Here is a 17,499-nt window from a genome sequence, read left to right as displayed (position 1 = left end):
CGAAGGAAAAAATACAACGGTCACTATCAGCCTCCACGGTCCATAGTTGGACCACAGAGGTTCCTGGATGGATGGATGTAAAACTGAGCATGCATCGGGAAACGAGAGATGGAGGTATTTTTTTGCTGAATCAGTATGTGTCCACTCTAGAAACCCTGTTATAGTCTATGGAGTCATGTTTGAAGGGGTTTATTATTTTTGAGCATGAGAAGTACAGTAGAAGTTTTGTGGGCAATATGGCCGCCTAGTTCTGAATAATAAAAAAAACAAATTTTAGGAAAAATCATTGGTCTGAGGCCAGAGCTGTCTTCATGGTAGAGTAAAACTGTCCCCAGACACCAGACGTATACCAAAAAGACACACGGAGCATCCATGTCATGAGATCTCCAACCTGAAGCGGGGCACCAGGATGGGTCAGACAGGTCCGGAGGGCAGAGGGAGTCTGGATCACTGGCAGCTCAGGAACGACATGTGTAGCTCGACAGAGAGAAGGGAAGTGAGAAAGGGGGAGAGAGGGAAGAAAAAGAGCGGGAGAAAGAACAGGAGAGGGGAGACCCGAAGAGAAGAGATAACAGTTAGGTCTGGTCACAGTCAAATAATGTATAATGTAAATGCATATTAACTGTAGAGTGCAAGCAGAGACTCCGGCAGGACTAACTATGACATCATAACTAAAAGGGGAGGAGCCAGAAGGAAACACAGACATGAGGGGGAACTGAGATGTAAAGCAACCAATCACCTCACTGTCAGCAAACCTGAGTGATCAATGAGAGTGAAGAAGACAGCATCCAAACATACCAGTTCACCATAATACTCTACGTCCATGAGTCCCCCAGATCTGCTCCTTTACCTAAGGCTAATCTATTTATAAAAATGCTTGGCTAAATAAATAGGTTTTTAGCCTGGACTTAAACACTGAGACTGTGTCTGAGTCCCGAACACTATTTGGAAGGCTATTTGATAACTTTGGGGCTTTGTAAGAAAAAGCTCCGCCCCCTGCTGTAGTTTTCATAATACGCGGTACTGATAAGCAGCAGCAGTCCAACCTAGAGGTGATAAAAGCATGAACTAGTTTTTCTGCATCATTTGGTGACAATATATTTTTTATCTTGTCAATATTTCTGAGGTTAAAGAATGCAATCCTGGTAATATTATCTACATGAGCTTCAAATGAAAGGCTGGAATCTATGATCACACCAAGGTCTTTCACTGTTGCACTTGATGGAACAGAAAGGCCATCTAAAGTTACGGTGTGATCTAAAATTTTACTCCTAGCTGTATGCGGTCCTATGACTAGAACTTCTGTCTTATCCGGATTTAGCAGAAGGAAGTTAATTAGCATCCAATTTCTTATGTCCTGCACACATTGCTCAATTTTAGTAAGCTGTTTTTTCTCATCAGGTTTTGCTGAGACATATAACTGTGTATCGTCAGCATAACAATGAAAACTAATACCATGCTTACGGATTATGTTGCCCAGAGGAAGCATGTAAAGGGAAAAAAGCAGTGGACCTAAAACTGAACCCTGCAGAACGCCAAACTCCACTAAATAACATGCAGAATAATCACCATTTAAGTCTACATACTGATAACGATGGGTGAGATAGGATCTGAGCCAGGAGAGGGCTGTACCCTTAATTCCTACTACATTTTCTAATCTGTGAAGAAGAATAGTGTGATCAATGGTGTCAAAAGCTGCACTGAGGTCGAGTAATACAAGCATAGTTACACAACCTTGATCAGAGACCAATAGGATGTGATTTACTACTTTAACGAGTGCTGTCTCTGTACTGTGATGAGGCCTAAATCCTGACTGATACAGTTCATGTATGTTATTTCTATGTAGATATGAGCATAGCTGCTCCGCTACTATCTTTTCCAGAATCTTAGAGATAAAGGGGAGGTTTGATATTGGCCTGTAACTGGACAGCTGACAGGGGTCGAGGTCAGGTTTCTTAATTATTGGTTTGATAACTGCTAATTTAAAAGATTTTGGAACATAACCAATGCTGAGTGAAGAATTAATTATTCTCAACAGGGGTTCTGTTATTGCTGGTACTATCTGTTTAAGAAAATGTGTCGGTACAGGATCTAATATACAGGTTGATGAATTTGCAGAAGAGATGAGTGAAATTAGTTCATTCTCTTCAAGTAGAGTAAAGTATTCGAGGTTCTGATCTGACATGGCTAGATTAACATCTGTATTAATTACATTATCCAACACCAGTCCTGATGGGGAGGAGCCGGGATCACATGTCTTTATTAATAAAACTAGCTTATAATTGACCAGTATGGCTTTGGCTGCATTCAGAATTCCAGAGATGTATGTTATTTAGTTATTTTTTAAGGCATGTTACGGTAATATTATTTGGTGGATAAGCCACAGGCAGCGATTGTGCTGGGGTTAATTTAATACAGTGTTGACACGACTGTAGATTTCAGTGAAAGTTAAACGTCACTTAATCTCATTCATAAACCCAAAGTGACAGAAAGGCTTTTCTAGGATTAGCAGGACTTCATGTCAGAGTGTCGAGATGTGTGTTTGTGTGTGTGTGTGTATGTTTGTGTCCAAGTGGATACACAGTGCAGTCACTCTGAGACTGTGTTTATACTGGGGATCTAGATGCATGCTTTACTCAGACCTAAAAACACCAAAATATAAGAAATGACACAGGATCACAACCTGGAAACACACACGCAGAGAACGAGGCACGGAAAAATAACAAGGACTTAGTTAGATGGAGTGAATGATAAGACTTGCTCTATGACTGAACTGAAAAAAAGAGGATAAGAAAACTACCTCGGGGCTCCCCATGCTTGGTGGGTTTCCTGCAGGTGCTCCAGTTTTCTCCCACAGTCCAAAGACATCCAGATTAGGATACGTGACGTTGCCAGGGGTGGGATGGGCTCCAGGTCTCCCACGGTGCTATAGAGAATGAGTGAGTTTTATTGTCATTCTAGTCATGTCATTGTGGCATTGTTGAAAGGCCCAGGATCCAGTCCCACCCACTGGGGTTTCAGGGTACCCTTAGTGCCAAACCTGGTTAAAAATGGAAGGGTTGCATCAGGATGGGCATACAGCATAAAACCTGTGCCAATATAATGTACTGACCCCTAAAGGGGAGCACCTGACACAACAACAACAATGTCATTAGAAATAGACTACAGTATACACAGACTCGACAATAATAAATAGAACACAAGACATTAAACATAACAGGGTGGTGCAGCATATGGTGAACAAAAAGTGCAAAACATATGTATTCTGTCATAAAATTAGTATGTTTTTAACAATCCTTTACCATTTTGAAATGTGGAAAAAAATTTTATCATTGTGATATTTTAACAGAGAGGAATGAAAAAAAATACAGTTTAAAAAAATTAAGGAAATAAGTAATTCCTTTTATTGCAAGATCTCTAAAGAATGAACCCCAGAGTGAATCGTATACTTCCAGGTCGTTCTAGCAAAATAAAAATTATGCATAAACATGTTTTGAACCGACCCTGATGATGTAATAAATATTTAGCGTACATAGACTTTGCTAAACTGTGTTCAAAACATGATGATTCAAGATTGTGATCCTATGTGCAGTGAAGATCCGACCAATCATACGTGAGACTGAACTCTTATACCCAATCATAGAGCAGGAGGCGGGGTTTGTCGACAAAAGACTAGGAGTATAAGAAACCTACACTCGATTACATCAGTTACAGCAACAATCTTAATTAAACAAATTCAAATTCTATTTGTCACATACACAGTCATACACAGTACGATATACAGTGAAATGCTTAAACAACATGAGACACAGCATGAACATGTTTTAGATTTACTTTAATTTAGATTTTTTAAAAAAGGGCCAGGGGTAGCTCATAGCACTGGTTAAGGCATTGGACCACGGTTCGAAAGATCCCAGGTTCAAACCCCACGACCACCAAGTTGCCACTGTTGGGCCCTTGAGCGCGGCCCTTAACCCTCAACTGCTCAGATGTGTAATGAGAAAAACATCTGGATAAGAGCGTCTGCCAAATGCCTAAATGTAAATAATTAATTAGTGTTGTGGTAAACGTGTGAAAAACACTAGCTCCTTTGTGTGGGATTGTAGGATTCTAACCAATGTTAGCTATATGAGTGAGTTCCTGTTGCCGATCATTGTACAGAAGGCGGGATTTCCTAACCGCGCATAAGCTTGCTAGCAAATATATAATATTTTATTAAGTTTAATTTGCAAAGAAATAATAAACAAAACACTCATTCAACCATTTCAAAGATGTGATTTAGAAATCGTCTCTCATCCCGGACCTGATATACAATAAAAAAGAAGTAATTTTTTTTAACCTCTCATGTCTGTTTCCTCCTTATCTTTAAAGGTTCACACCGAGGGGGTAAAGGAGGAAAACGCTTGAGGTTGAGTTTTGTGAGTGCAGCTCGTGTGGGCTCGTGATCCCTCATGGCTCGGACGGAGGGGCAGGTGGTCGGGGTTAGGGGGGTTCAAGTAAAAATAACTCCCTTGGGTAACGTAAGAAGCCGATCAGAGACAGAAAAAAAGAGAAAAGAAGAAGAGTACTAAATTAAAACCACTTTCCCTGATTCTGTCTCAGTCCCAGTGCTTTCACTCAGGGTTTTTACTGATAACAGTGTGTGGAGGCATAAACCCAACACATCTGACCTTTTAATCCACATTCCATGTGTAGAGTCAGAAATGACGTGTTTCGCTGTTAGTTTTATTTGCTTTAGGTAGAGGATCTTTATTGCTTTAATCTTGACGGCAGTGTGATAATCCTGAGTAACGTTCAGTGTTTTAGAGACGGCCAGCTGCAGAGATCGGATTTCTGGCTGTGTTGCTGCACGTTAGCGTTACCGAAGGCCTGGTGTAAACCCGCTGATTTGTGGTGTCTTTGGCGTCCGGTGCTCAGGCAGAAGACATACGACAGCACGTTGTGCACAGTTTACACCTTAACAGCGTGACAGTAAAAGCTGAAGGATGTCCAGGAAACGGACCTCCGGCCTTACAATCTGTGATGAAAATTCATTATAGGTGATCCAAAAGTTATGAGAATAATAATAATAATAATAATGGATAATGCGTAAAAAAAAACGAATCCAGGTAATGCAGAAACAGAAAATAAGACAATAACGAGACTAGAATAAGTGATGAGGATGGAATTAGACAATAATCTGAGGATCGATACAGAGCAGGTGAACACATCGGGACAACCAACCAATAAAAGGACGGTGCGGAGACAGGACACAAACCGAAACCCAATCACAAAAAATATCATCTAACTTATTACATGGTAACTAATCATTAATTAATCGGTAATGTCCTAGCATTTCATGCATGATGTTCAGCTGCTAATTAAAGCTACTAAAAAGAAAATGTCCATCATTCATTTATATTATTAACACACACGCACACACACACACACACACAACAGAACATTGCTCACGGGTATAAAATGAACCACACACTTACAGTATAAAGAGAAAAAAACGTAACAGCTTGATATTTTAAAGCAGAAGAATTGTGTGACAGAATCTGATCTTATCATTCCAGAGTCTTCAGCTGTTCTTCAAGTGATCATATGTGAAGAGTAACAGGGAAGTGTTTAAGACTGAGCAGAATGTTGTGAGATCGAATCCCAGCATGGCAGAGCTGCCATGTTCTCGAGTAAAGATTTTTGATGGTTAACTCTTACATTAGAGGTAGCACGGGCCAAAAGTTTGTATCCTTTATATGATTCATTTTTCCTTATATGATTTTATTTTGATTTTCTTTTATCTCAGAAAGGGAGGAATTAAAAAAACACTCGAAGATGGAACAGAACTAGATATAACAACACTTGACTTTTTTCTCTGAAGTCTATCAGGATCAGCCCAGAACAACCACAGCACTAAAGCAAGAAACCATCTCTATGAGGAACATCATCAGCTCCGGTCCTTTAAGAAACGTTCAACCTTCTTGTATTCAACATAAACACAAAAGCCACCAAGTCAGAGGCCATAAGTTTAATCATTCTCCTTAATTTATTTACTTTTAAACATGTTTTTGCGTCAGGATCCAGACATGGATGAGATGTTTATGTGAAGGTGAATATCTGGCCTGCAGATGTTCTGCTCTCGGAGACACGACAAAGAAAACAAAAGGTAACTTAAATATTAAAAGTATTGATCTGTGTCCAGGTGGATTTTTACTGTGTGATGTTTGTAAATATTTACACAGACAGCATTTGATGAAATTCATGTTGTGAATCCAGCTCTTCATTGTCTTTAAAATGTGATTAATATTTATTTATTATTTTTTCATATCTTGGTTGAGACACGATTTCTCCATAAAGCCAGGAATATCTGACAGTTTTGAGATGATGGGACATTTGTTATGCAGATTTTACATGAAAAAAAAAAAGTACTGCTGAAGTGCTGAATGTTTTCCTTTTGGTTCCTGAGGATAGGGTCGGTGATAGATACCAATGTAAAGATCTCATGGGAATAGAAAGACAAATGTGTGTTTTTTATGGATAGAGAGTAGGAGCAAGGCGTCTTGGACTGAGGGAATGTCCTGGGTGGCGAATCCCTTATTTAGCCATATGGACGGTCAAATGTCTCTGCACAGCGAATTACAGCTGAGCTCCTTAAAAAAAAAAGGAGTGAGGCTCACCCTCAGCCAGTGGGAGCGGTGCTCAGGGAGAGTATCAGGTGTCCTTCAGGACTCATCAGGCCAAAGTACATATTTGTCAGCTGTCTAAGACACCGAGCTCGCACTCCAGCTCAGCCTTCCGTTCGGCACAGACGCTCCTCTCCTTCATTTTTCTTTGTGTTGGCCAATAGGACAATAAGCAGCCATGGAAGCCATCAAGAAGAAGATGCAGATGCTGAAGCTCGACAAGGAAAATGCCTTGGATAGAGCAGAGCAGTCTGAGGGAGACAAGAAGGGAGCAGAGGACAGAACCAAGGCGGTCAGTTAAGATGTGGACATTAAAATGGGGGAAAAAAGCAAGACAAGGGGCTTTAAAAGTGTTTTTTTTTTTAGGTGTGATTGATCAGGGAAGAGCTTAATGATGATGTCTTTTGTTTAATATATATATAAAAAAAATCTGCCATGTAATTTTAAAAAAGAAAATAGCTATTAGAACCAGGTGAGACAGTTAGAACTGATAGGAATCCTTAAAAACATAATAATCATAAATTATTAATTAATAATTAATATTTTGGTGATATACTGATGATGAGCTGATAAATGAGGCTATAAACACTAAAATATATTCCGGGATCTGTTAAATATTCAGATAATTATTAATAAAAGATGTAAAATGAAATGAAAAATGTGTGATTTTCAGGATTAAAAGGGTTGTATAGTGTACTTTTCCTCATAGGAACCTTAAGCGTACATCTTTTTCCTGGAAATGTGACTACAGGTTTCCTTTAAATACAATCAAATAGTAAATCATTTTATAATGCCACTATATTCAGGCGTATGCAGCGTAACTGTATATTTTAAGGAGGCTTCCTTTTTTTAGAGAGAGAACCTTAAATAAATCTGATAAAGCATCATATCATATCAGTAAACATCACACTGTTAGAGATTTTCGAACCACTTTGTGTTTGTATTCTTGTTTTCTAACTCCCTTCTTTTTCCTTTCTCTTTCTCACAGCTGGAGGATGACGTGGTCTCCATGGAGAAGAAGCTCAAAGGAACCGAGGACGAGCTGGCCAAGTACTGCGAGGCCGTGAAGGATGCTCAGGAGAAACTGGAGAATGCCGAGAAGAAGGCCACTGAAGTGAGTCGTGTAGCTGCACATGCATGATCTCTACTAAGGGGTGTAAAAAGGAAAAAGTGTGTATGTGCGCTCAGAATCTGAGATATGTCTGGAGCTCATGTTTACACCTATGAGAAAGCTGTACTGAATTATTACTTATGAACTATTCTTCTCGGATGTAATGTAGTCTGACACCAAATTCACCGCGGCATTAAATGGGTTTCAGTATAAATAGTGCAAGTGAGTAAAGGTTAAATTTAGAGCAGAGCTTTATAAGGGAACAGCAGGTATGAGCCCCTAAAAGACATGAGGTTGAAGTATGTCTGGGTCACGTATAGCGTTTCAGCGTTCGTCCCCCGCTTGGAGAAACCAGGTCTATTTCAGACGCAGATACATTTGAGTAACACGTTCTAATGAAGTACGCTTCAGCACATGTGTTGAATATGTCAGTAATTCGCATTGAGGTTAAGGGCAGTGAAGGGGAATGTTAATGTGAGAAAAGGGAGAGTGTTCAAATATTATCCACTAGATGGCATGGCCACTAATTTCTTTTACAAACTTTCCCCCCCAATTTACTACAAGCAAACAAACATTACTTTGATACATATCACAAAATAAAAGCTGTATATAATAAGGTTCTGTGAAAATAATATTTTTGTGTTGGCAATAAAGATGATATATCAGCTAATTCTTATAATTAAATATCAGTATTGCTCTATTTTTAACATCATTTTGAAACTTTATTCTATAGACCATGAGCAAAATAAACCGTAAAGTTATTTACTGAAATACCTGATGTTTTGACTAAATATAGAGGAGGGAGACTTTATAATAAAATACTACTTATAATTATAATGCATATATTATAATTAACTGTTAGATACAAATTCAACAACTGTCAATCATTTTGAAAAATCTTTAACAAATTTATAGAAATTCATCAACTTTTCTAGAAGTAAACATGTCCAAACTCACTAGTGATTCTTAAACATCTAGCTGTTAATCTAGTCTCTCTCTCTCTCTCTCTCTCTCTCTCTCTCTGAAAACACTCCTCTGTACTCTGCGTTGTTTATATAGGAGTGTTTATAAAATAAATTTACAACAATACACAATATAAATTAAGATTTATTTATTTATTTATTTTTGTTGCAAGTGTAAACAACTTTAACATTAAAGTATGATATTAGATGATACTATAATATCAAAAACAATAAGAGAGAATAATAAACAGTAAATTGATTATTAAATAAAGTTAAAAATGTAAAAATTTATAAAATAAGAGGCTACAATTGTAGTAAAAAAACTTTTTTATATTATATTTTTAGTGTTGTAATTAGGTAGTTACGATCACATAGAAAATTGTATAATTCTGGGAGTCTTGAAGAAAATTTGCATTTATAAATGTAATATTTTCCCAGTAAAATAAATCTGTTTCCTATATATTCAATGTTGTTTTTACAATGAGAAAAAAAAAAAATATATATATATATATATATCATAGAACTAAATCAATATGTACATTTTTTACATACTTTAAAGAAAAGAATCTAGATAAATCAACCCAAAAAGTTTTATCAAGAAGGCATTTAAAAAACATATGATCAGTGGATTTAATACTGACATTACAGAAATTACAGTTTAAATACTGATTACAAAATTTGGATGTAATCTCATTGGAGAGGTATATATTATGCAAAATCTTTAAATGTACTTCTTTTACCTTTTTGGGAGCACATAATTTATAAGGTAAGAGCCATGCTTTTTTCCAATTAATCTTGTTTATTAAAGAATTCCAAACAAAATTTCCCCTCATTTCACTAAAAGACATTTCTTATAATTTTCATCACTGCACTTTGGGTCATAAATACATTTGTCATCCATTAAAAAATTTGGCTTTGTACTACATAGAACTTGTTTCTTCAAACGTTGATGTTTGTTTTTGTGACGTAATTGTGTTAAAAGTCTTCTTCACAGAAGTTTCAGCTAATGGATAAAGACAGCTGAGTCTAACCACAGATTATATATATCTTTATTTGAAGGGAAAATGTGTTATAGATGTAATAGAGATAAAAAAAAATCTGATAAATTTGTCAGTTTTTCTCGTTTGTTTATTTGTCAGTTTTTCTTGTTTGTTTGTTTGTTTGTTTGTTTTGGTGTACCCATCACTCCAGGTTACAGTTATAACTCTGGATTATTTTATGAAGATTTAAATAACCATCACACATTAACTCATATAAATGTCATACAGTAGTAGGATTGTTAGTTTGTATATTTTGTACACATCATATCGAGCTTCTCGCGGGAGTTTACGGTGCGGTGTTTCCTAGGAGACCCCGGGGGACTTCCGGTTTCCTCGCTGCGTCTCTCAGTGCGCGTGAATCCTCCGATTCTCGGGCAGGCGTGGCTCTGTCCTGTGCGCGCGCGTATGTGTGTGTGTGAGTGAGAGAGAGAGATCATGATGGCCGCAGTCCCGCAACTCGAGGCCGTGAAAAAGAAAATCAGATCTCTGCACGAGCTCGCCGGCGAAACAGAACAAAAGAGCGCGAGCCTGCAGGCAGAGCTCGGCACGGAGAGAGCGGCGCGCGCGGTGGTAAGGCCGGCAGGGGCGAGGGAGCGGCGGGGAACCTGCGTACAGCATCACACACACACACACACACACACACAGGATGCTCAGCCGTGCAGGGTCTGATCACTAGTACCAAATAAAGGGCGTAGTGCACCAGAATGTGATAGATGTGTGTGTGTGTGTGTGTGTGTGTGTGTGGTTTAGTTATTAACACCTGATCAACACTTTACTGACTTTCCTTTAGCAGCTTTAAGGTAGAGAATGAGAACGTCGTTATTCTCTACAGATCTCAGATCAGCATGAAGACGTGTTTCAGAGGCCCAGGGGTCGAGCAGCTCATGACTCCGCTTATGTTTTACGCTTTACTTTATTAAAAACCTAAACTATAATACTATTATCAGTATAAAGGGGTTTTTCTTATTCCTTTTTGTGCCAGTGCGCACTCAGACTGAACAACAATCTGATCTCTTTATAAATCAAACGTTTCTCTGGAATCGCCTTAAAGACACAGATGTTCCAGCCTGAGAAGACGGAAACTAATAGCAAGTCTAAAAATGCCAACAAGCTCAAGTCCAAACTCTGGAATTAGTGTGTTTACTTCATGCTTCTCTTACGACATGTGGTGGAAAACAAATGTTTATATTTTGAACAAGCATGACCATGAGCTTAATAATCTTAAGTAAGATGTGATTATATCTAAAACTTATTACACTGTTTGCAACTTGAACCTCTGTGTATAAATGTTAATTTTATTCAGCGCTGCTTTTGATTGGTGCCTCGGCCGCTCATTCGGATTGGGTTCTGTACTGGAGGAAAATACGTATTGTAAAAAAGCAAACAAATTTTTTTTTTAAATCCAAATTTGACCAATCACTGAGCGCTTTGATTTGTCACCCCCTTGTCAATGAGTGAATTGACAGTTTTTTTTTTTAACAAGGTTCATTGATCTTTTTTATGCTATATTATGTAGCCTACTATGTACTATAACTAGAAAATAATCACTAGTTGGATAATGTATTTTGGCTAGAAATGCAGTTGTTATTATTAATCTATTAGTTCCACAGATTGCTGCTGTTTGAGCCGATGAGCGGAATGCCGCCCTCCGGGGACGTGCTGTTACTGGAGAATAAACAGTTGCTCAGTATAATCCTTGCATGCTGTGTGGAGTTTGGATCGGTCTGTCCGTCTGGACGTGTAAGAGCGAGTGTTCCAGCTCTGTTCTGTTGCGTCTGCAGGCTGAGGGCGATGTGGCTTCCCTGAACAGACGCATCCAGCTGGTTGAGGAGGAGTTGGATCGCGCTCAGGAGCGTCTGGCCACGGCTCTGCAGAAGCTGGAGGAGGCTGAGAAGGCTGCTGATGAGAGCGAGAGGTCTGTGTTTTCTTAAGGCGGGTATACTGTATCTCTGATAAAGCGTTTCAGCTACGTATCATAGTCGCTGTATTTGTGACACGCAAAGTATAAACTGTGAACACTAACTAAAGAATCTAACAGTACACAACATTTCTGTGTGTCAGAGGTATGAAGGTTATTGAGAACAGGGCCCTGAAGGACGAGGAGAAGATGGTGGCTCAGGAGCTCCAACTGAAGGAGGCCAAAAACGTGGCTGAGGACTCTGATCGCAAATACGAGGAGGTGAGATGAGTTCAGTCTCCGCATTCTCTTTTTACTCTCTACTGTTCTTATTTACTCTCATGTTGTTTGTGTGTGTGTGTGTGTGTGTGTGTGTGTGTAGGTGGCTCGTAAGCTGGTGATCGTTGAGACTGAGCTGGAGCGTACAGAGGAGAGAGCTGAGCTTAACGAGGGGTAAGAAGTCTACTCTTTTAATCTCCTCTGATATTAATAATGATCTGATACTGATCTGGTATTGATCTGACATTGTGTTGTTATTAATCCTGATCTGATATTGATCTGATACCAATCTAATAATGATACTACTCTGATACAGACTGATCAGGTCTGATACTGGTCTGATCCTGATCCTGATTGTTAAATCTCTTTACAGTAAATTCTCTGAACTTGAGGAGGAACTAAAGACAGTCACTAACCTCATGAAGTCCCTGGAGGCCCAGGCTGAGAAGGTAGGTGTTTACGCGCGCGCGTGCGTGTGTGCGTGTGTGTGTGTGCGCGTGTGTGTGTGTGCGCGTGTGTGTGTGTGCGCGTGTGTGTGTGCGCGCGTGTGTGTGCGCGCGTGTGTGTGCGCGCGTGTGTGTGTGTGTATTCTGACTCACTTCTTCTGTTCTTTGTGTACAGTACTCTTCAAAGGAGGACAAATATGAGGAGGAGATCAAGCTTCTGACTGACAAGCTGAAGGAGGTGTGTTTGTTTTTTTAGGTGCATCACAAATTCTCAAATTTTTACAACTTTGGTATAACTTTAGATGTGTAAACTTGTGTGTCTGTGCGTGTGTGTCTGTGTTCGTGCGTGTGTGTGTCCCTCCCAGGCTGAGACTCGTGCTGAGTTTGCTGAGAGATCATGTGCCAAGCTGGAGAAGACCATCGATGATCTGGAGGGTAAGTCATCTCCTCGAAAAACTCTCTCATGTCTCACAACGCAGGACAGATTCCATTTCTTTTTCTATAAAATGCTTTATTTATTTATTTATTTATTTCCTGCTGACTTACATACTTCTAGTTTTCTCCATCTTTCATAATTTTTTGCTTCAACCTCTTTTTATTTCTCTCTGTTCCCACTCGTTTTGTCTGTCTCTCTCTGTCTTTGTTTTTTTTTTGTGTTGTCACCACTCCCATTACCCACAATCCCTTGCCCCGTGTCCCGATCGGCTCGTGTAGATGAGTCTTATGCCCAGAAACTCAAGTACAAAGCCATCAGCGAGGAGCTCGACCACGCCCTGAACGACATGACCTCCATGTAAATAATTTGATCAAGAATTTGCAGATCTTCTACCATTTTTCCTTTAAATGTATATTATAATAAATATTTCCATTTGAATCCCGCTTTGTTTTTTCCTCTTTTTTGTTCATCATTTTCTGTTTCTCTATCTCTCGTTTTATCTGTGTAGATAAATTCTCTATCCTGGGTCCCTGCTCTGGCCGAGCCGCTTTACTTCCTGTTACTTTTTCTTTTCCATTTCTCCTCCTTGCTCTCTTTCACTGCTTTTCTCCATTCGTGGTCATCAGTTATTCCATCTGCTGTACAGAACGTCCGAGTGGTTTTGCTTGAAGTAAAATCATAACGCTTCATCTCATACTGTAAAGCTTTCCACTCCTCAGTCTCTTCTCCTTTTGTTTGATTTTTTTTTCTTATATCATTAATTTATTTAAGAGAAGCTTCAATAAAATCTGGAAAAGCTTTTCTCACAACCTCCTGCTTCGCTTTGTTTGCTTGTTATTTTTGTTTGATATTTTATCTGCAGACATTTTAATAAACATTTTCACTTCTTCCTTTAATTAAAAGGAAAAAGGATGTTGCTGTGAATCTACTAACATCTCTCTTTTTCTCTTTCGCTCCACCTCTCTGTCTCTCTCTCCTCTTTAGACCGACTCCATCATCAGCTTCAGGAAAACCAAGTGCTTTCACACGAGCTCAGTGTAGCACTGAATGCTGACTAAAATGTCGCTTGTACTGAATATTTATAACTGTGTGTTTAACGCTAAAGTTGCACTCCAGCCCTTTTCAGACGGGATTAAGTTTACGATAAGAGGACGTGGATTTATTCCATGAGTTCCAGAAACCCTTAAATCAATCCAGCTTTTCATCTTACGATGCTTTTATCTGGGAATGTTGTTTTGATGCTGCTGCTCGGCGTATTTAATCATCTAGCACGCGAATCCACATGAACGCTTCCTGAATATCTGGAAATCGAAACAGCACGACGCTAAACACTTATTAAAGCACGGCTCCGTCACTAATCACTAAAAAGCACCTTATATTCTCAAACACCATGACGTAATGCAGCTTTCAGTTTCCTGGTAATAAGCGCATGGGTAGTATATTTCCAGCATTAATCATTTAACATAAGATGCTGACAAATATATATATTTTTTTATTTATACTGTGCATTTATGGAAAGCGTGATTAATACGGACAACCTGGAAGATCATCATTACGGGGGGAGTCAGAGATCAGGCATCCAGGAAACATGGAAAAGGAGGAAGAAAGCAAAAACAAAGCAGGAATCCGAATCAGAAACCACGGCTCGGGTGCACACATTAGGTTACAGAAGCAGCAACAGGACATGCGGGACATGAGACTGAAAATATAACACAAGCATGTTTACACCTGGTATTAACGCGGCTCCTGGGTGACTGTGTCTCCGGACTCTAAGCAGGTAGAAGGCAACTCGTGACATCTACTTTGTTACTAAAGTGAAGTTTTCATGTATCTGTACGTTATTGAGAAGTTCTTTAGTGGATACTTTTTACTTGAACTCCACTACATCCTACGATAAATATCTGTACTTTCTACTCCACTACATTACTGCAAAGCGAGTGGTATGTAGTATGTATTTATAAGGGGTTATCGCCAGCTGCTGATTATTATACATTATTGTGTGATTTGTGTTCCCTCAGTGAAAAGCTCAATCAGGTAGCAGGTGTGTGAGATCAGAAGCTGAGATAGAGGCAGAGACAACACGCTCACAGTTAGGAAGCAGAGAGACAGAGACAGAAAGACTATTAACATGACTTAAAGGCTACAGTAAGCTAATACAAGTACATTTAATATTTAAGTACATTGCAAGATGAGTACTTCTGTCCTTTTTCTCATGTAGAAAATGTAAATGGAGGACTTTAACTTTTACTTGAGTATTAATTTACTTGGGTGTTTTACTTGTACTTGAGTAGCTCAGTGGTCAAGGCATTGGACTACTACTGTAACTGGAAGATTCTGGGTTTAAACCCCCAGCAGCACTAAGTTGTCCCTAAGCAAGTCCCTTATCCCACAACTGCTCAGATATTAGGACGATGTACTGGATTTGTGTTCTTGACACACACGTCATAATCCGTTCATTCAAACCACCCAAAGTACCACATCACATCTGTAGTGTGGAAGTAAAAACCGCCCCGATTTAATTCTCCATTTTTATTGCTCGTGATGGATACTGTGTAATTATTACGTATTGAAAACGGTGCTGTGCGGTAGGTGGTGCTCTCTGTGGCAAGGCTAACAGGTGGCACCGTAACGTAATTACTAAGATTAGTATTGTTTGTTATTTCGTCGTATTAATTTATACATTTTATTAAAAAAGCATGTAATTAAAATGTTTAAGACACCCTACAGGTAGATAAAAAATCTCTCTCTCTCTCTCTTTCTCTCTTTCTCTGCTTCTACATCCTGTTTTCATCACTGTCTGTAAGCAGCTCCGCTTCTCACTTCAAACACCTACTGCGTTATTAGGACAGGCGAGTCACACAATTATGTTTAATAGGCAGAAGGTGCCTTAAAATACTACAGTGTTCAGCCATAACATTATGACCTCCTGTGGAGTATTGAGTAGGTCCCCCCTCTGCCACTGAAACATTGATGCACTGTGTGTTCTGACACCTTCCTGTCGCAACCAGCATTAACCCTTTTCTCGATTTGAGCTACGCTAGCACTTCTATTGGATCGGACTACACGCACCAGCCTTCACTCCCCACATACGCAGTGACCCTGTCACCAGTTCACTGGTTTTCCTTCCTTGGATTACTTTTGGTACGTCCTGACCACTGCAGCCTGGGAACCTCCCACCAGACCTGCAGTTTTGGAGTTGCTCTGACCCAGTTATCTAGCCATTACAGTTCAGTTCTTCTCACAGTAGCTACATTTTCAGTATCTCGTTACAATGGCAGCTGGAAGTGGGTGGGATATATTAGGCAGGACGTGAACCCTTTTTCCGGAAGTTGATGTGTTAAAAACAGAAGAAAGAGCGAGCGTAAGAATTGGAGTGACTTTGTCAGGGACCGAATGGTGATGGCTAGAGGACTGAGGCAGAGCAACTCCACAACTGCAGGTCTGGTGGGAGGTTCCCAGTCTGCAGTGGTCAGGACGTACCAAAAGTGATCCAAGAAAAGGAAAACCAGTGAACTGGTGACAGGGTCATGGGTCACCAAGGCCCACTGATGTATGTGTGTAGTGAAGCCTAGCGTGTGTAGTCTGATCCAATAGAAGTGCTAGTGAAGCGCAAATTGAAGAAAAGGTTAATGCTGTTTACGATAGGAAGGTGTCAGAACACACAGTGCATCAGTGTTTCAGTGGCAAAGGGGTGGGGGGGGACCTACTCAATATTAGGCAGATGGTCATAATGTTATGGCTGATTGTGTACTTACCACTCTGGTTGTGTAACACAACGCCATGAAGAAATAATGCAGTGAAGTATAAAGTACAGGTATCTGCTGTAGGATGTAGTGGAGTAAAAGTAAAAAGTATCCTCTAATAAAACTACTGAAGTACTGATACATAAAAGCTATTCTTAAGTACAGTAACAAAGTAAATGTACTCATGTTTCCTCCCACCTCTGGTCCAATGAGTTCAAAAAAACAAACAACATTGAATCTGATTTTTAAAAACCATGATTTGAACCATATCTTCCAGAGGTGGTTTAATATCAGATAAAAAAAATCAGATTCATGAAGTTGTGTCTCGGCCGAAATGCTTTTGGGAGTTTACGTCCACACAATCACGTGGCATGGACACGGATCCAGGGATGGAAACCAAGCAGAAATGCTGATGTCTGGTGCGACAGACATCTCTGACATGTTAATATGAGAACCAGTGCAGATCGGACGATGGTATCGGTTATGGGCTGCCAGCCTGAACGGAACAGAATATGATTGGATCACTTTCAAATAGAGTGGACAGTCAGTCCCAAAGATCAGATTTGTGTAACAAATTATTTGAACAAGGCATTAGAAATCTGATCACCCAAGACACACATTAACATAAAAAAACGTGAAATGTGCCACGTGTGCTGAGATTCCTGACATCATTATACACAGAGCATCTAAAGAATCTTATCACGTATTTAATGTGATGTGATGTCAAGTCATTCCAAATAATACACAGCTTAACATAGTGTGCGGCCTCTCTGTACCCTGGAACAAGCCGTGCACCTTCTGAGCATGCTCTGTAACGGTCACAAGAGTGCTGCATGTCTCAAACACGATGAGTCACACGTAGTCTTCCGGACCTCAGACGACTGGGTAAGGACCCGCTGAATGTGAGCGCTTAAGACACT

General features: G+C 39.6%; 1 protein-coding gene across 1 annotated transcript; it reads left to right on the top strand.

Moving 5' to 3' along the window:
* Positions 1-6,738: 6,738 nt before the first annotated feature.
* Positions 6,739-13,645, top strand: LOC128542879 (tropomyosin alpha-1 chain-like). The gene is made up of 10 exons (XM_053513027.1): positions 6,739-6,957; positions 7,654-7,779; positions 11,560-11,693; positions 11,840-11,957; positions 12,058-12,128; positions 12,328-12,403; positions 12,576-12,638; positions 12,766-12,835; positions 13,115-13,193; positions 13,345-13,645. Exons 1-10 carry the CDS (start codon positions 6,844-6,846, stop codon positions 13,346-13,348), a joined length of 855 nt encoding a protein of 284 aa, XP_053369002.1. The 5' UTR covers positions 6,739-6,843; the 3' UTR covers positions 13,349-13,645.
* Positions 13,646-17,499: the final 3,854 nt, after the last annotated feature.

The sequence above is a fragment of the Clarias gariepinus genome, chromosome 15 (assembly GCF_024256425.1).
Source record: "Clarias gariepinus isolate MV-2021 ecotype Netherlands chromosome 15, CGAR_prim_01v2, whole genome shotgun sequence".
NCBI lineage: Eukaryota > Metazoa > Chordata > Actinopteri > Siluriformes > Clariidae > Clarias > Clarias gariepinus.
Note: the sequence above shows the minus strand (reverse complement) of the source record. Positions and strands in the feature narration are given on the sequence as shown.

Coding starts and splice junctions, on each gene's coding strand:
- LOC128542879 (XM_053513027.1), top strand. CDS start 6,844: ATGGAAGCCATCAAGAAGAAGATGCAGATGCTGAAGCTCGACAAGGAA. Junction 7,780..11,559: donor CCGAGAAGAAGGCCACTGAA/GTGAGTCGTGTA, acceptor TTGCGTCTGCAG/GCTGAGGGCGATGTGGCTTC. Junction 12,836..13,114: donor GACCATCGATGATCTGGAGG/GTAAGTCATCTC, acceptor CGGCTCGTGTAG/ATGAGTCTTATGCCCAGAAA.